This window comes from Lycorma delicatula, chromosome 2 (genome assembly GCF_047948215.1).
Source record: "Lycorma delicatula isolate Av1 chromosome 2, ASM4794821v1, whole genome shotgun sequence".
Classification (NCBI taxonomy): Eukaryota; Metazoa; Arthropoda; class Insecta; order Hemiptera; family Fulgoridae; genus Lycorma; species Lycorma delicatula.
In genome coordinates this window covers 158001901-158022872 of record NC_134456.1, presented here as the reverse complement: position 1 = coordinate 158022872, position 20972 = coordinate 158001901, and the positions used below count along the sequence as shown (strand labels likewise).

General features: G+C 29.5%; 1 protein-coding gene across 2 annotated transcripts in view; it reads right to left on the bottom strand.

The window, feature by feature from the left end:
- The window catches only part of Tsp74F (Tetraspanin 74F), a 75654-nt gene that overhangs the window by 29042 nt on the left and 25640 nt on the right, over window positions 1–20972 (bottom strand). For both annotated transcript variants that reach the window (XM_075356546.1, XM_075356547.1), the window contains exons 2-3: window positions 11563–11663; window positions 7018–7209 (exon numbers count right to left, since the gene is read on the bottom strand). In XM_075356546.1, the coding sequence (XP_075212661.1) occupies window positions 7018–7209; window positions 11563–11640 (270 nt within the window). In that variant the 5' untranslated portion in view covers window positions 11641–11663. The remainder of the gene's footprint in view (window positions 1–7017; window positions 7210–11562; window positions 11664–20972) is intronic.

Genomic DNA, 20972 nt, shown 5'->3' with positions numbered 1-20972 from the left:
TTTAATAGTTTAGTGGTACACCACTGATTTGTATTTCATATGAGTGGTACTTAAAAAAAAGTTTTAGAACTGCTGGTGTAGAAGCAATATGGTTATTGAATTTTACATTACACAAAAAAACACATTAATTTTTTACTCAAATGAACCTTCCCAGATTTTTTAAAACATGTGGTGCATGTAAAGTATCAGAGATATCTGTTATTACTACGGATATCTTCAATGATAAGAGCAAAAATATTCAGTATGGTCAGTTATTTATTGGACTAAATAAATAAGACTTGTATTATGTTGAGCTTATCATGCTGATATTCAGAAAACAGGAAATCACTAATTTTATCACTTTTCTTAGTAAACCTAACTCAGGATGCTTTTTGTTCTTGAGAATGTATTTATAAGAATGTCTTGTGTTTTTACATCTGACCATCCACCTCTGAATAGTTGTAGATGCCACAACCAAGTAGATGTGGCGCCTAATATCTAGATAATAAAATTAAAATTATATGCATAAACTTAGCATTCTAAATCATTTTTCTGAACTATAAATAATAAATTAATAAAAAAAAAAAAATTAAGCCAAAAATGAGAAAAGATCACAAAAATAAACAATTTTAGAATAATATTTTGGTTTTTTAAATCCACATTTTTCTGTATTTTTTTATAAAAATATTTGATAGCCTCATATAATAAAGTAAAGCTATATAGATAAATAAAATTTAAAAGCTAAATTTTAAAGAATGATTATTTTGTAAAGATTGATGAAATTTTTTAACAGAGAAACAATTACAATATGTAGTTATCTCTCAAACAATGCCAAATTTCAGGTAACATATACTCATGTGTGTTTTAATAAATACATACATATATATATATTCAGAGTGTCCCATGAAGAAACAGAGAAACTTTCAAGGCATGTTTTATTGGTGAAAATAATGAAAAAAAAATCATATAAACGTAGGTCTGGAAACACTTTGTTTTCAAGTTACAGCTAGCAAAAGATTTCACCTAGATTTCAACTCTACTAAAAAAAGAATCCCTACTGTAATTTTTGGGACCCAAATTAAGGAGTAAAGTTGGTGATTTCTCATGTAAAATGAGATGGGAAATACGGTAAACAGGTCCCAGGGCTGTAACTCCTGTAGTTTTTAAGAAATCCGACATAAATCACAAAATTTGGTGTCAAAAAACAAGTTTTTGTTAGATTTTCAGTACAATAGCTTTGTTAAATGACTAACAAATCCAGAAGATTTAGTAACAAAACTTGTAGAGAATTCCATTCTGAGAAAATTAATGTAAATCCAGCCAATAAAAAGTAAATAAAAACTTTTAAAAATGGGTTTTTTATTGAAGCAAAACAAAGAAAAAACAAAACAACATGTTTAAAAAGCAAACTGATACTGATGTCATAAAGAGAAAGATATTACTAAGAGACAAAATATCTAATTTTCTTTCTTTTTCTGTTTAGCCTCCAGAACCACCATAAGGTATTACTTCAGAGGATGAGATGAATGACAATTTTTGTAGCATGTGAAAATGCCCTGCCTGACCAGGATTTGAACCCAGGACCTCTGGATGAAAGGCCAAGACACTACCACTCGCACCACAGAGGCCAGCTAAAATATCCTCTCTAGGTCAACCAAGTTTTACTTCAGTTGACTTTGAAATGTTAAAGCAAAATTGTTTCAAATGTGATGATACAATACATTAACCATGAATCAGAATAAATAATGGCTCCCTCTTAAATTATTATAATCATAAATAATAATCTCATTTTCAAGGTATTTGTTATTTTACCAAGGGATCTGTCAGGAATAATATAAAGGAAGGTCTTTGTCTTTCTTTTGAAGGTTTGTCTTTCAGCAAATTCCACTGAGCACCACTGTTGCAAAAGGAGACATTCAGTGTTATTTTTTCACTCTGTAAATAACCTTTTGTTGTTTTGTAATACAAAAATATTGCCATAATGTTTTGGTATTACAGAACTGCAGTAATTGCTTCCCAGTGAATGTTAAGCCTAGTTTTTCTTATACAACACGTTGACTCAATTACACAATCAGCATCAGATAAAACTGCTTTATGATGTAGTTTAACCGGGTGAACTAAATTATTGAGTTAACGCTAAATTATAATTAAAATTGTGTTAATTAATTCATGTATCACAGATTGATAACCACAAATAAAATATGAAAATAAAAGATCTGTAATACTACAACATACATTACAAACCCTATACTATCAATCACTATTTCTCAGGAATAATTACCATTCAGTATATACTGAGTATTATATTGAGTGTATGCTCAGTATTACATTGATACAGAAAATACACACTGTAAGATTCAACCAGTCAGTTATTCAGATGTAAATGTTGTGATTTGAAAATCAGCAGCTGCAACTTAAAATGTATAACAAAACCAAGTGATCCTTCTTTAATTGAAAAATACAATTTCTAAAAAATTATTGATATAAAAGATTTATTTATTTTTATCTACTGAAAATCGAATGTTGTTTTGACTTATTGCAAAGTCTCAAAATAAATTACTATAATTGCAAACAGTATCATGTATATGTATATATTGTCTTTATGTAATTTTATGTATTACTTAAATGTAAAGGTAAATTTTGAGAATTTTTAAAAACAATATTATTTTTTCAGCAGGTATAACTACAAAAAACCAATAATTTTATTTGTTACATAAGAAACTTTGGTGATACTCCAATAACACATTGTTTTATCTTAAGCAATTTATTTTAAGATTATTTATTAGGGAATTTTTTAAGGTAACTTTAGATCAGATCACAAAAAAATATGTTTAATAATAATATCCATTACAACAGTGATTTCATCTACATATAATGGTCATTCAGTAACTAAAAACAAAGTAGCTCATAAAAAAATAAATATAAAACTTAGAAATTAGCCCATTTTATTGTTACTAAATATTTGTATATTGTTCTTAATGATGTTGCATCTATGAGGCATACTCTGATACTAATGTTTAAAATTTTATCCTCTTTCATAATAAAGGAAATAATGACTGAACCTAAATATTTATAAGCAGGTAAGTAATTTCAAAAATAGCTGCTTCAGTACTGAGGCTAAAAATCAATCAGGAAAGCTAGCTAAATTTCAAAAAAATAGCAACATTGATGAAAGTATAAAGCAAAAAAAGGCAAAAAAATTGTTAAAAAATTAACTAATGTCCAGTCCTTATCTATAAGAATATTACTCTTTTATTATTAAAAGTTTTTAAGCATCAAGAAAGTTCAAAGCGTAAGCACATCTTTATCTTTACTGTAAAGATTTGATTATACTGCATGACATGTTTACCCACACATCACTCAACTGAGTGCTAACCTGATTGCTTACCATCTAAATTTAATTTTTTTGATCTGTTATAAAAAGGGAAGTATTTCTAAACTAATGAACAAATGATTTTGGTGCAGATTTGACTTCAGTATTAAGATAAACAATTCTTTGCTACTTAAATAAGGAGCTTGATAAAGGTTGGTATGTATATTTATTTATTTCACAGTCATATATGACTGTTAAAAGGATAATCCAGAGCACCGTTTCTCAAGCTGGGGTTGGGACCCACATGGGGATCATGAAATTAGCCTACAACAATTCAAGTAAACAATAATGAAATTATTTTATAAGAAAAAACAATTTATTATAAACATTTTATTTACATTTATAAGTACACACGTAAAGAGAATAAACTAATGAGATAGTTGCGTTTGTTTTGCATTTAAAAGTTTCTCCATACATGGATCTTGTTAGAAACACAAAAAAGCAAATTGTTTTCAAGTATAAGACGATTCCTAAATTTAGTTTTTAACACAACCATGCATTTTCAATGCATCTGTGACTAAATTTCTGTATTCACTTCAATGAGCAAACCAAAGAGTATCTAAATCTTCAGATGTGAATTGTAGTTGCAATGTTTTATCAGCAGACATTTAAATGAGCTGGTCTGAATCTCAACTGGTTGGTAACTTAGCAGCTGCAATAACATTTTCATTAACTGGATTAACTGCTACGAGATAAGACGCTTTAATTGTACTTTTATCAGTATAGCTTCATTTACAAATAGAAACTTGTTGATTTCTCAAAGTACTCGTATGTAATTTTCTTTTGAAAAATTCCAAGGGTTTGCTTTTATGATCCAGACGTTTAGTTTACATGTGTCAAATTAATTTTGATGGCTTCATGCTTTTATCAGATAGGACTAGAAAGCAAACAACACGCTGTGGCTTTCCATCCAATGAGATAAAACCATAATTTAAATTACTGTCATTGTAAAAGGATTCTGCTATTAGTTCATCGTATAGGTCTCTGACATTACTTCCGGTTATTGGCAAAGTCTTTGAAAAGGTTCTGTATCTGCGTATAAATGAGAGATTAACATTGCAAAGATTGTTGATGGAGAATCAGTACAGGTTTCATCCTGGAAAGGGTACGGAGGACACCATGCTTCATATGATCAATGTGGTAACAACCAGTGGGACTGAATATGTCCTGGGGATTTTCCTGGTCATTTCCAAAGAATTAATAATCTATGGTGGCCTTCTGCTATTTACCAACTCCAAAAAAGAGAATGTACTGTAAGTAAATTGCAAGTTATGCAAAGTTACTTCAGTCATCGGGATGTGCTGCTCTGCAAGGGTGGCCATGAGGGTGGCAAGATCCTGACTAAGGGATGTCCCCAGGGCAGCTTGTTGGGTCCATTATTGTGGGTGGTGGAGTTTGATTCTCTCCTGCGGCTGAGGTTGCCCAGCGAGTGTTGCATTGTGGTTTATGCTGACGAGCTCCTGCTGGTCAAAGGAAGCTCGCGGAGAGAGGTTGAACTCCAAGCCACTCGGTCTTGCAGGATGCTTGAGCTATGGGGTCACCAACACAAGATGACATTTAGCCCGAGAAAGACCATGATGATGCTCCTCAAAGGCCGTTTGGCAGTGAGTTGGCATGTCCATGTTTTGATTGCAGGCCAGCAAATAAAGTATGTTCAGGTTCAAAAGTACCTCAACCCATCAGATTGTACTAGTGACTACTTCCCAAATCAGCTGATTTGGAAGTCAACAGTTCCAGCGTTCAAGTCCTAGAAGTCAGTTATTTTTATGAATTTGAATACTAGATCGTGGATACTGGTGTTCTTTGGTGGTTGGGTTTCAATTAACCACACATCTCAAGAATGGTCAAACTGAGACTGTACAAGACTACACTTCATTTGCACTCATACATATCATCTTCATTCATCCTCTGAAGTATTATCTTTACCTCTAACAGTAATTAACGGAGGCTAAACAGGAAAAAGAAGAAGGTTCAAAAGTACCTTGGGATGAGAAACTGCAATTTAAGAAGCACCTTCAACACATTGCAGAGAGGGCCTGCAATGCTTTCTTCGGTATTTGATGTATGGTCAATCCTGATTGGAGTCTTAACTTTAAGATCATGGGCATCCTGTATAAAGGTTATTACGCTATACACGACGCCTGTTTGGGCAGATAGGCTAAAATATATATGCGAGATATATTATTAAGGGCTCAATGCCTAATATTGTTAACAATAACAGGTGGTTACCATATTATTTCACGGGAGGCAGTCTTGGTGATTGCAGGTGTGAAACCGATAGACTTGATTGCATCTGAGAAGCAGCAGAATTATGTTGCTAAGAAGTCCCATAAGTTGGCTTCGGATAAAGTTCGAGAAATTGAACAACATGGCAATGCCTTGTGGCAAGTCAGATGGGATGAGACAAATGGTAGGCATTATACGCATGATCTCTTTGCGAATATTGTTGGTTTGCGGGACGCCTCTTGGGTGCACCCTAATAAATATGTGATGCAATTTCTTTCTGGCCATGGTGCTTTTAGGGATAGACTGAAACTCGGCCTGTTAGATTCTGGGATGTGTCCTCAGTGTGGACAATTGGACACCTATGAGTGCTTTTCTTTATGAGTGCTTGAAGTACGAGTTAATGCAAATGAAGACCATCTGTCAGCTTGATCTTATCAGGTCGACATTGGATCTCTGGGTAAACTGGAGGAGCCATGCCAAACTGGCAATAGCGGAGAGTTTTGTAGTGTTCTTAGCAAAGGATAGGATTGCTGAGGAGATCTTGGGCTCTGATTAGATTTCTCTTTTATTCTATTTTTGTTGATGTTTTGTTTTATAAATTATGTTCTTGTTGTTGTTCTTGTCCTTTGTTTTGTTTTGTTTTTATGTTACTGTGTTGTTATTGTTCCATGTTGTGTGTTGAACTCACTTTTACCTTCTAAGGGTAGGTAGTTCAATTCCTTTGTTAGTTAGGTATTTTCAGTCTTGCTTAAGACTCGGCAAGATGTGTTTTGTTTTGAGTTCATTAACTAGTAGTACACCAATGGGAATATCACTCGTGGCATTTGCATTGGTGGCATCCTGGCCGAGGCGAACTGGAATATTTCAAAAGCCAAGGTTTCGAAAATGACCTCTGATAAAGCCCATAAGGGCTCATGAAAGACAGGGTGGCGGAAGGTATCTTCCCCTACGGGGTCAGGATTTCATTGTTCAATTTTGTCTTTTTCCAATCAATTTACTGGATGCAGATGGCTCACTTCATTTTTGCACATATTTATCCATTTTGTTGAGTATTATTAATAACAGTGAATATTATGCAAGCACACTAAATTACAAGGAGTACATACACATCAAGTAGGAACCTGTAAATTGCTCATGTTTGTACATTTCATATATGCATGTTAATATCTACCATTATCAATGCTGCTAAATAGTTTTAATTAGGTTTCATTGGCTTGTGGTTGAGGGAATGCAAAATATTCATTATATGTTTTTTTTTACTTTTTGGGGGTCATGGAGCTAAAAAGATTGAGAATCACTGTTCTAGAATACTCATTCAGTTATAAATGAAAGTTTAATAAATTTGGATCAGTTTCTAATTTAAAAAATTGATTTTAAATAATTTTTATCACTGACCATATAGTAGAATATATCAAAATTAATATTAACTTATTACTTACCGTAAGTAACATGCATTTTATTTCTTTAATAGCTCCTAAACAACCAAAAAACGCTGTTAATGTGACGAGAGCTCCTGTAATTATTATGATATATACTGCACCCATGAAGAGATTTGTACCCAGTAATTCATTAATAAATGATTTGTCCATTAATGTCCATATTCCAATTCCAAATACAGTAATACCTCCAACCTAAAAACAATGCAAACTTAAATTACTGTGAACAAGAGAACATAAAAACAAAATTAAAATATAACCTGTCAGTCAATAAATATGTAAATGAAGGAATTATATTTAATGATGAGCAATTTGCAATTTTTCTATCAATATTTTAATTAACAGCTACATCAGATGTCCAAGAATTATTTGAACAACTTTGATATTGAGTAAATAATTTATTTATTAGGATAGATTGTATAAATTTAGAAATATTAAAACTGAAAGTTTTTTTTTATCTGTAATCAAAGGCATTCAATATGTGCACCATTAGTAATTTGCAAATTATCAAACCAGTAATGAATTTTCATGTCATATTCATTGTAACATATCCACATCTATCAGTTTGAATGCATTAACCTCTCCTTAAGATCATCAATATTCACTAAATGAGTTTTGTATACCTTATTCTTGATGAAACCTCATAGGAAAAAATCACACATGAAGTTATATCCAGCGATCGAGGTAGCCAAGCAATCAGTCACGTTTGTGAATGTCCATTCCAGCAATTTGGAAATGTGTTGTTACTCAACACATTTCCAAATGAATCCCTCGATTCATGCAGTAATAAACCCCAATGTAGCAGCACTCCATCTTTTTGGAATATGATTTTGGGTTGTAACTCTTCAAGCTGAGAGTAAACAAACCCTTTTAACAAGTCCGGATAGATATTCACATTAACTGCCACTTTCGCAAAGAAAAAAGGTACAATCACACGATCCTGAACAAACATTAATTTTTGGGCTATCTCTAATATGGTCAAGTGTAATATGTGAATTCTCTAATTTTCATATTCGAATATTCTGAATGTTCACTTTTCCAAACACATGAAATATAGCATTGTCTGAGAACATACCTGTTTTAAAATAACAATCATCATTTTCAATTCTTTCAATCATTTCCCCTGCAAATTCCTTTCTAGCAGTGTGATCTTGTGGTGTATGTGCTGCAATATTTGTAATTTATAAGATGCAGTATTAATCACTTCTTCAAAACATTGTGAATGGTAGATCATGGAAGATGTAATTTGCACGCTGCACTTCAAGTTGACTTCCCAGGGCTGCAAACAAAAATACTGATGAATGATGTTCATTTTTTCATCTGATGTTCTAGCCCTGTCTGCATCCTTCTTACGTTCAACACTGTCAGTTTCTTTAAATGTATCATACCATGAAGTAATACTTGTTTTAGAGGGTGGCTCTAAGTTACACAAAGTTCTAAAATTTATTTTGTTTCAATAAGCCATTCTATGCTTGTACTTTCATCTGTGTTATCATGGTGACTGACATATGTGGTACGTATGCAATCACAGTGCTATCAAGTATTTGCTGAAGGAAACTTTATGAGTTACCTGTTAAAGAGAGCCCAACCATTTATTAATAAGACTATTACTTTTTTCTAATAAAACATCGAAGTTGTTCAGATAATTCTCAAACACTGGTATATTTACATTTAAAGGAAAGAAGAAACTTTGTAGAGGAATCCAAATAAGGTCTCTCTATTTTATTTCCACTTTTAACTAAGCTGCTTTATTATTTCAAATTACCTTACAATCTTTTTAAATGTATTAATGTCTAAAGGATAGTATTAATCTTTTTTGTTCAATAGCATTTAAATATAGATCTATCCATTAAAAAATTTTAATTGAAAATTTACGAAAAATCTGATTTTGTTACAATAAAAACCTGATAACTTGTTTTAACTATGATTACTATTAAAGCATTTGAAAACTGTGAAATTTTATATGTACATTCCTAATATACCAAGGAGAACAAAAGAGTTTATAAAGATGAGTTTTTATTTGTGTCTCTGAAGAGACACCTTCACATTTCATTACCAGTATTCTGCATTAATATTTTAGACTGATTTAACACAAATAGCGCAAGAAATGTTTTGGCCATAGGTAACTCCTATGTAATTGGCCATAGGTAACTCCTTAAATTTTTCTGTAAATGATTTTTTGTGAAACTGTGAACTCATGATGATGGTTCACAAATGGTGAGGTAATAAAATTACCATTGATTACCACCAGATACTACTATGATCTTCATACCACTATATGAAGATGCTAATGAACATATATATATTTTTGATATGTATGGATTTTCATAACATATTTCTTATGGCTAATGAAATGAAAAGATGAAAAATTAATTTAATGTTTATTAAATTTTCATTTAATATCATGATAAACCTTCAGAATAGTACTTATGTTACTGATATCCTTCAAGAAATTTAGAAAATTTGGAAGTAATTTCTGAGTCTGAATATTTTTTTCTAAAATTTAGAAGGGCTTATTTTTTTTATTTTTTATTTTTTTTGTTTGTGGGTGAAAAACGCATGGGCGTTATCATCGCCCGTAATTTTATTAATAAAAGGGTAAAATAACCCCAAAATAATAAAGCTTATAAGGTGTAAAAGTAATGATTATATTATATATATCATATATATATATTATATTACATATCATATATTATATGATTTTTATTAATCATATAATAAAAAATTATTAAAACAAGTTAAGAAGGCAAAATAAAACTCAAAACTAATACCACAGACAAAGTTGTTAAAAATAAAAGTTAAAATAATCGAATAAAGAAATTATATAAAACTTACCTAATTCCGATGGGTTGTGCAAAAGGTTCCCTCCCTGCATAGTAAAATTAAATACATAGAACCAAAAAAAAAACAAAATTGAAAGTAAAGGTTAAAAATTATTAAAAAAACTCTTCTAGCATAAAAATATATAGAAGGGTTTATTAATAAAGCAACAAAACCTTCCTGCTAAAACCAATTACTAACTGTTTTGAATAGTATTATTAATAACATTTGCTAACTGAAACAAAATTTTAACTTTTGCTCTTCTAAAACCAGCCTTAGTGCACTTCACAAGCTTGAAAAGAAAATTAGCCTATTTATCAATGTTATCTTATATATAATTCTGAAAGTCCGTTTGTCAATCTATTTACCTACCTGCCTTGCCTACATTAAAAAACTACTCTCAGTAAGCAGAGATCTCTTTGAAAATTTGTGATGGGAATAAAAGAGGTAAAATTGTTTAATTAAAAATAATTAATTATGATATTTATTAAAACACTGAATCTTTTAATATAAAGTATATAATCACAAAATTATTCCAGTGGGGTCTGATTGCGAAGAATCCCATCTTTACTTGACAGCACTTCAGCCAGCAGTTACGATTTTCATGTAACCTTTAGATGGAACAAAGTCACCACCCCAGTATGAAAGCAGCCCATGATTAATTAATAACAGCAATGCAGCTCCTCAAATAAAGTCGGATAAGCACCTTATATAAATCCCATAGTACCTATACAGTGATAGATAGTCAAGGATAAGGGAGTTACATAGTGTCAAAGTGTATTTATCTTTGTTTATGAGGTGGTTTGCAAAATGTAATTTAATTGTCATCTGTTTGGCTTATATCTGCGTAATTTAAAAACAGATTTCATTATGTTTGGCATAATACATTTTAATGGTTTAATATAATCTTCACCATCAGCCAACATAGATAGTTCAGTAACTGATAAATTTACTTTTAAGCATGAATTTTATTTTTAACATAACAAATTTTTCTTATTAATGCAATATAGATGATTTCAATAAGACATTTAAAGTTGATTAGGAAAGCCTTCCTGCAGAAAAGAAGTTGATGAAATATCAAATTTACATTTATAGATTAGAAAAAATATTTTAAAACATCTATTTGGCAAACACTGTTTAATGATAATGATATGCGTACTTTTTGATAGCTAGGAATAGAAAGTTTAATGAATTCTACGTATCATATCATGCATATCAATGTTGAGAATCAGTTGATTCAATAGAGATAAGAACATATTTTTTTAAAAAGAATAAAGAAGCTTAAAACAAAAATATCAAAAGAAATAAGATGTAGAAGCAAAATTTATCCAGAGGCAGATACAAGCAGATTTAGTAGATAATAGAAGGTTTATTTACAATAGAAGGATATCTTGAACAAAATTTATAGATAATACAAAGTAAAGAAGGTTATTTTTTAAAAAAATATGTGACAAATTTGTTGATATTAAAAGATCAGCACATTAAATAAAAACATGGTAAGTGCATTAAGTCTTACTAATTATTTCTTTCAGTATCACTTTACTAAAGATAATGATATTTTATGCTTGAACATTTTTCTTTGAATTTATTTTTGCAAACTGATCAGCCAATGCTAAACTAAAAAGGAATTTTTTCTAATGTTAACTTGCATAAAGGATTCTTTGAGTCCTTCTACATGTTCATGGTAATCAGTAATAAAAATTATATAATCAAATTTTATATACTTACAAAAATGATGAAATTGGCAATAAACATACTATATTTTACAAACTGGCCACACCCATCCATCTCCGATCCAAACCCCATGTTTGTCAAGTATTGAAAACAAACTGGAAAAAAAAATGTATAAGATGTTCTAAATATGAGTACCATCCAAATATTGTTTTGTACTGTTAATAGTTATTTCACAAAGTTCTTATAAAATTTAAATTGTATACCATAACAGGTATACAAATTAATAAATAACTGAATCCAAAACACACTTTACAAAACTTGAAACAATATTCATAAGGGATATTTCATTATAATCTATATCACAGATGAAAGCAAATTGCTATAAAATCACACTCGCTCATCATAATTTCTTCCAAACGTTTAGTCATATAAGTAACAGAAATTTTGGAGTTCTAAAATTCTAGGAAATTACTAACAAATTTTATTTTTAATTTGTTTTAGTAGTTTTTTTTATAAATTTGTTTAAAGTTAGTTTTTGCTGTTGTTAAAAATTAAGTTAGCTTTTTTAAAATTAATATTCTATTCTTATTTAGGTTTATTAAACACCACATTCCTACATCCATCAATTTCCAGGATGCTCCTCTGAGATGTGTAGAACTGACAGGTTATAAGGAATATCACTTAATATCTCGCTGAGGATATATATTTCGATCTACAATAAAACACCCTTAGAAGAACAACAGTTTAAAAAAATAATATTAAGTGGAATATTCTAATAACCAAATATTCAATAAATAATCACCAACAACAAATCATTCTTTATCAGGATCTAGGCCACACAAAACCATTGTTAATCAGTAATAAAACTTATATAATCAAATTTTATATACTTACAAAAATGATTAAATTATGATGTATGTGTAATATATATATATATATATATATATATATATTAAACTTATATAGCCTAAGTTCATACTTTTTTACCATCCCTCTAGGCTCATCCCTCTAGTGTCCTTAGTTTTTTAAGAATTGCTTCTAATATCAAAATTAGATTGATTTCCAAAAGCATGAATCATGAAGACTGCTATTTACGAAATTAAAAATGTTAACTTATCCATGTGTTTATACTTATGATTGTACAATAGTTGCTAAAAAGAACAGTCATTTAATCTTAAAAATAATAATATTTACCTACAGCAAATCAGACAACAGAACTGGTTTCCTGTAACTGAACACAATGTTTTGACTTATGAGAAAGGGACTCATTATCTTCCAATGCCATTTTTTTAAAAATCAAAGAATCATTTAAGAATTCTTCTTATAAACCTTCTCATAAATTAAAAAAACTTTTTTTACAGATAGTATATTTATTACCTTGGCTGAGAATTTTAAATAATACTAATTAAAACAGTATTAAACTCCTGAATTCTTTGAATCTGTTGTTTAACATGTATATATGTAGGAGAGTTTATATTCAAAAGGAACCTCCTGAATTGTGAATTATTTTTTTTATTTATTTCCTTAACACTATTTCTTGCATGTTTTATTTTAAATAATTGTTGTGGGCTTAATCACATCTTTTTTTCTTTCAGTTTATAATTAATTATGCATTTTGTAATGCAGGTCTAATCAAGGTTTTATAACAATTTCTCTCTATCCATCCAGGTAAATGGTGGCAGTTCCTTTTTTTTACCTGTTGAGTAACATATCTACCCACTCCTGATATGATCTGTGTAATATATTATTATGTACCGATCAGAATTTTTTTCTGGGAGCAACATTTACCACTTTTATGGAAGTAGTAGTGTATGGTCAATACTGGCTGAAGATGGGTACTCGTGCAAGTTTTAATATTTTTTTTTGCAATTTTAAAGTTAGAAATTTTTCAATCGATAATTTTAATTTTTCTAACAATACGCTCACATTACTGATTACATATAACTATGTTTGCGATAAACTATTGTCCATTCTAAATAAAAAAATCATCAATTATTGATCTTAAATGATTTTTTCCATCGCTTTAAGTTTTTAGGATAATTTTAATTTAATTAAAATAAGAAACCGATTTCCACACAGGATAACTTTCGCATGATTAATTCTGTCGGCACGGAAGTTTTGTGCAGGGAGTATAACGATGACGGTAACAGTGACAAAAAACGTATCATTCACCTGCCTATAAGGCAGCCGCCATTTAATATACAGCTAGCAGAAAGGTTTTTACACGGTCCCAGAGTATCATTATTTTACAGTCGGTGTCTTGAAGAATTCTTTCATACTCGGGCGGACGAATAAGTACGAAACAGATCTACCAACGAATATCTCTTTGGATTACTTATAAGATAATAACCCGAAATCGGGAATTTGCAACGCCACGTTTCCTGGAATTCTATAATTTTTCTGAGAGGTAGTGACATCCGAGATCAATCAAGATATCTTAAACTTCATAAGGTTACTAAACTCGGATGAACGATACCATTGAAATCAATAAGAAAAATTAACACACCGAACAACAAACTAAACGATAACATCGTCCCACGATTTGTTGTAGGCCGATTGATTTCTCACAGTATATAGCCAGTTAATCTCCATGACCTGCTTTTTTAAACAAAACGCCATTTTTTAAAGAAAATGTTTATTCGATAACTTCTATGCAATTAATGTATCGAAAATAATCAGTCAAACCGCCTGACTTCTCGACCGATACTCTACATAAAAGTATATGAGAAAATAATAAATTAAATTCTGCTACATTTGTAATAACGCCGTTCGAAAGAATTTTCCTATGCGTTAATGATCATAGTAAATCGAAACGATCTAAACACATCAAAATAAAATAATCAATGAACGCATTCAATACGGGGTGGAATCGAAACAAAACATCCGGACAGCTGTCCTCTCCGGTAAACTAGAGAACAATAAATTAAAACAGAACGTAATTCTTTCCCACAGGATACGAAACAGAACAAACCGCGGGGTGTTGAAGGTCGAAAACCGTGTGCTTATAGATAAAATTCAATAAATGCAGGCAGGAACTCATCAATTTATTCAAACATGTAAATGTCCACAGGTTTAGTGACATATCAGATTTCTTTTCATCAATTCCCATGAACGCTGGGATGATAAGTCGGATGATTCAATAATTTATGTAAACATACAATCGGTTTTTGTAATACGATGTAGAACTTCATTAATCGTCTTCTACAAATGTAATATCCGAATTAATTTTAAAATATTTTTATATTAATTTTTTTTTAACAAATGTAACTTTTACTAATATTTTTCGTTACGTATCTTTAAAACAATTACTACTTGTGTCTTAATGAATACTTTTTCCACGAAAGAACAAAATATAATATTTTGTACAAGGCCTAAACTATTAAAAATTAATTCTAACAAAGTAAAAATAAAACGATTAACGATGAGTTTAAAAATTTTATTAAAACAAAATAATTTTGAAATCAATTCTTCTTATTTGTTATTTTATTATTATTTTAATCATCATGTGACCATATATCATATAATTTTTAAAACGTCGTTTTTTTTAAACTTTATATTCTTAATTTACGATTTATTCGTATTTTCTATAATTCCGTTACATCATCCGGCTCCAACCTTATGTTAAATTAGAAGACATTAAAAAGCTAGCATTAATAATTAAATAGCTTTCTTAACATAAAAATTAAATTAGGTCCGAAAGAAAAATGAAATCAGAATTATGTTATTTTTGCGATAATAAATTTCAAAGAGATTAGCGAATGTTTTACAGAAGCTTAAATGTATTTATCAAACAAGTTAACTAGCAAAGAATATTCGTTATTTACTTTTTAATATTTTATAATTTTTATATTTAATCCATTAAAGTGGCGTTGTTTATTTCTATTAAACAATTAACTTTCCCGACGAGTTAACCTTGTACCTTTACGACAATGAAAAGTATAGTTCTATTAATTGTATTTTTTCGTTAAAGTTGTTTATCGAGAGATCTGTAGCTATGAAACATAATAATATTAACTGATCTATCGAGCTTACAGTTATCTCATAAGACGTTTTAAATTTTCAAAACGATCCACAAACGGATCAATAACTGCGTTTAATTTATTAGAGCAGTAATCTTTGAAGCAAATATTGATTATAGTGGGAACTCGTTCTAGTAAACGAAATCTGAAAAAAAAATATCCGTTCTTTGTTTACTCTAAGAGGAAAAAATTTAATAAATAAATTCTGAAATGAAAATGTTGTTATTTAAAATATTTTACAAAAATAACTAGGCGTTAACTGATTTCTAAATTTTTACAACCTAACAACGAAGACACATCTTACGGTATCGGTCGAGAGAGTTAAAGTACAATAAAATAGTGAACATTTTTAAACAGAGATACTTCAGAAATTTATTTTGAACTCCCTCGACGTCGTTGACTCTACCTAAACGTCGCCGAACTTTAATTTACTTTTTAATCGGGGCATATTTTAATCGTAAATAACGCTGATATTACAAAATGTTTTACAGTTACGAAATAAAAAGAAATCAATCAATTAGCACTACTTAAGATTTGAAATTAAACGGCTTTTTAAAAATTACAATAAAAATGCAAAATCTCGTCGAGATCTTTAGTACTAAACATACTATTAAGGTTATTATATCTATTTTATAAAGGTACACATTAAAACTCCACTTTTTACTTCCTTGTACAAAGTAAAGGAAGTATTGTGATAGCGAAAAATTTCGGTTTTTAAATTTCAACGGAAATATCCATTTTGACCATCCGTGAATCCATTTTGATTAGTTTCGTCGTGATGTCTGTACGTACGTATGCACGTATCTTGGCCTAATTCAAAACACGATTAACCGTAGGATGTTGAAATTTTGGATTTATTTATAATTTTTTTTTTGTTGTAACATCTAGTTGTGCACTTCCCCTTCTAATTGCAGTCGACTGAACAAAAAGAGTCCAAAAATGCCCAAATCCAAAAAATTTGTATTTTGGACTTTTCCTTAACTACAGTAATAAGGCATCATTGAGAGCTTTTCAACGATGTACCATAAGTGGTACTTATTTTCATTGGATCCAGAGTTATAGACAAATAAAATTTTAATTAATGAAATAATTGGAACAAGAGAAAGGCATATCGGTTCGAATCAGATTCATCTCCTTTTTAATTTTTTTTTTTTTTTTAATTTAAATATATTGATTTATTAATAATTATTAACCTCTGATTGTAAAAAAATGTTACGATAAATAATAACAATAAAAAAAATATGAAAAAATATCAGAAGTTAGTAATAAAATAAAATTTTATGTACTTTTCGTTTTAAAAAAATGTGTATATGTAATTTAACAGACGTACAAGGAAATCATGTGATACCCCTATGAGATTTTTTTTTTTTAAATCAAGAATTTAGTTTAAAAAGATATTCAGTGATAGTCTGTAACGTTCGCTCCGTTCATTACTTTATTTCATACGTTTGCGCAAAAATAAGAAATCAAATTACATTAATGGCCATTCTCTTTTTTTACGAGTTAAGAAACATGAGACCTTCAATTTTACTCCATAATTTGCATCTCAAGAATCTCAGTACAGACTAATTTTCCCGTTGGACAGATCTCGAAATTTTAGCTGGCCGTATCACAGAAACAGGGCATTTCCGGATCTACGGTTGTATGAAGCTATTTTCTTTATTTTCAACCGTAAGATCATACCCTGAAAATATTTCTCTTCCTTTGCGAGATATCCTGAATAGTTATTACATCTCACGTATTATAATACATTCCTTCACTTCTTTTTTAATATTTTACTTAATATACTAGTAGGTATTATTCAGTAACTGCATATAATGAAATATAATTATCTTATGAAATAATGAACTCACTCTCATATAAATCGAAGTATACTTTTCATTAAAACTAGGTCAGTAAACTATGAAAACAGTAAGAGAAAAAATCTATAGGAGTGTATACTGTAAAATGAGTAACATAATGAGACGCAAAGCCCGTGTAACCGAGCGGGATTTAAGTATTGACGACGTTGCATGTAAACGATTTGGTAGCGATAAAATGACTGGACGGTAAGTCCCGCCTCTAGAGTTCAACACCCCTAAAAAGCACGGTACCTATTTATTTATTTCTATAATCTCCATTAAAAAAATAAATTCTAGAAAATTCGTAGGGAAGATTTAAATCACAGAATTCAAATTAGGATTAAGTCTTAGGATTATTTCTCAAATTTTTCTTAAACGGTATATTTTTAAAATTTTAAAAATGGCCTGCGTCATGATTTTAGATAACAAAAAAAAATCAAGTTTTTATTTTTACTATTTTCTGAAATTTTATCCAGTGAATATATGAATTTCCTAAAAAAACATTTCGGCTTAAAAAATACAACTTCTGACGCGGTATTTACAGTAAGTTCAATACAACCAACTAAGTAACCAGTATTTGATTGAATGTACGACGTATTTTGTTAAATATTTATATGTTCTATGTTTCAAGTAGAGCTGCTTATAATCACAAGAATCTTTTACTAGGATCTACAATCAGTAATGTGGAATCGTGTTCAAAAACTGTACAAAAAATGATTTTTTTTTTTATTCTGATCAGTACAATACATTAAATATATAGATTACGTCAAGAACGGGTAGATATCCTAATTCACGGATAAAAAAGGAAATGCCGCCGGAGGAATCGAGGAAAACGATGGTAAGACCTTAATTAGAGCAGCTTCCCAAAATACAAATTAATTATAAAATATAAATAGATCTAACTAAAACCAATATTAAATCGTTTAATCATTCTCGTAGACTGCATATGTTATGCGGCGTTGCGTCTTAAATTTAATCTACCCAGAAACATCCGTGATATCTTGTACAATAATAACGAAATTTTGGACCGGATGTTTCTGTTTTTGCATAGTACCAAGTTACTGCAAAAAATGTAATATTATCATATGTATTTTTATGCTAGAGAGTTTTTTAATAATTTTTAACCTTTACATTCAATTTTGATTTTTTGGTTCTATGTCTTTAATTTTATTATCTGAGAAAGGAGCCTTTTGCACAACCTATCGGAATTAGGTAAGTTTTATATAGTTTCTTTATTCTATTAGTTTAACTTTTGTATTTTAAACACTCCGTCTGCGACATTAGTTTTGAATTTTATTTCAATTTTTGACTTTTCTTTTAATAAACTTCTATTATATGATTTATATTAATTTTACACCGTATAAGTTTTATTATTTGGAGTTATTTTACCATCTTATTAATGAAAATTCCGGGTGATGATAACGCTTAGGCATTCTTTGCCCAAAAGAAAAAAAGAAAAAATAAATAAATAGTTTAAAAATATAAATACATGAAAAATGTTAAGGTAAATACTCGTATATAAAGATAAAAAATATAAAAAATAACTACAAAATTATTCATAATTCAGAAGGCGTTAATGAAAATTATTAACCGTTGAACGGAAATACAGAAATTAGTGGATTTTTTAAATAATTTTTAATATAATTTATATAAAAGAAAATCTTTTAATAGTATTTCAAATAAGTTGCTGAAAAGATTTTTTAAATGATTCGATGATTTATTAAAAATTGCAACAGAATCATAATAATGCCCTTTCTTGTAAGCTAAAGTATTGTACTGAAGTTGTGTTCCACGAAAACAGTTGTTTGATTTGACTATCTTTTTAAGAAAAATTGCATATTCATAAATATAAACTTAACCGTAAAATTACATGTTTAATTTTCGAAATATCTGTTTACACGATTTATATTTATATTTGGCAACCAAACATACGTTTTCCATTTTTTTTTTTTTTTATTTTTTATCTTACAAACTTGTTTTTCTTTTTGAGGGAGCCTCAAGAGTTAATATTTCTTCTGATGGTAATATAATAATAATAATAATAAATAAACGTAATAATTATTTAATAATGATAACAAGCTTACCATTTTACTAAAGCTCTTCGAAGTAAAACAGTACGATATGATTTTGTTACAAATGAAATCAACTTGAATCATCCCAAGAGAATTTATTATCTAATAAACACCCAGAAACTTCGCTTTATAGGCAACAGAAATATTATCTTAATCATTAATGGGAATTCTACACACACGATATGTCTACTTGAGAAGCGTCGGTTTTATGTGTATTTAAAGTCAGATGGTTATAATCCAGCCAGTGAACAAATTTTTTAACTGCTAACTTAAATTATTATCTTCGGATAAAGATACATTTGAGTAGTGTTCAATAAGATAACAAAAATATGAATCGGATGTTTGTAGAAAAATTGACATTATCGTTAATAGTGCACAGTTATTATCGTTAGATAATTTTTAATTTTAATAATGCTGGAAGAATCAAAAAATGGAATTACATGCTAATGAAAATATGATACAACGGTTTAAACAATAGATAAACTGAGGGTAAAAAGAGCAAAAGTAGAAGACAGAAAGATACTAAGCCTGTAGGAAAAGGCAAAAGAAAAATATAAGAAAGGTCACAACCACAACCGAGAAGTATAATGCTAATGACCTTGGAATATAGAGCAGGAACACTAAAGAAATTTGTTCTAGCACATACGTAATTTTGTCTTGCGATTACCGAAAATTTATTTTTTTAAAAAACGATTAAGGTTAGGAGGCTGAAATTTGTGTAGGAAACTAGTGGCATCTAGGGTATTTCTACCTAGTTACATGTAGCTACAGAAACAGTAAAGAAAACATAAAAAAATACACCACCTAAAACTGGTAAAAAAATACAAATTTAAAAACTTTGAAAAAAATAGTAAAAATTTCTTTTATCTGAATTTTTTTTAATACTAAATGTTTTGGAAAAAATGCAAAGATTCATTAGTCATAAAAATATGTGGAAAGTTATGAAGTTATATGCGATATTTTTCTAGAAAATTGTATCCAAATACATCATATTTAACATTGGCGAGATATCGCAGTATGATACTTAGACATGAAATTTGAACGAGTAGTCGTTAAAACCAGAAAGCATTTATAAATTAATAATCAGAAATAGATTTAATGTTAGTACAATATCAATAGAATTTGAATTCTGTTATATTGCCACAGATGTTCTACCTCCAAACTGAAATATAAGAAGAAAAAATGCAACAGAAATGGGGGAAGGTAAAAAAAGAGATGGAGAAAGAATTATATTAAAGAGGAAGGAGAATGAATGTACATCGTCTAGGAGATGTAGGCCAAGGCAGTTCTGTAGGCCAGCTTCTGAAATCAAGGTTGAATATAGTGCTCTCTGGTCTTTGGACCTTCCACGTCTTGCTTTCTATTCTTCAACCGACAACATAACACATTATGTTTACACTACGTACAAACATTAAATAAGCTGATACTAGTAACTAATATTATATCTGATTAATTACATTACATAAAATGTGCAGTAAATTAATGTTACCTAACACTTGCAAAAACAGAATAACAATTAACAGCATAAATTC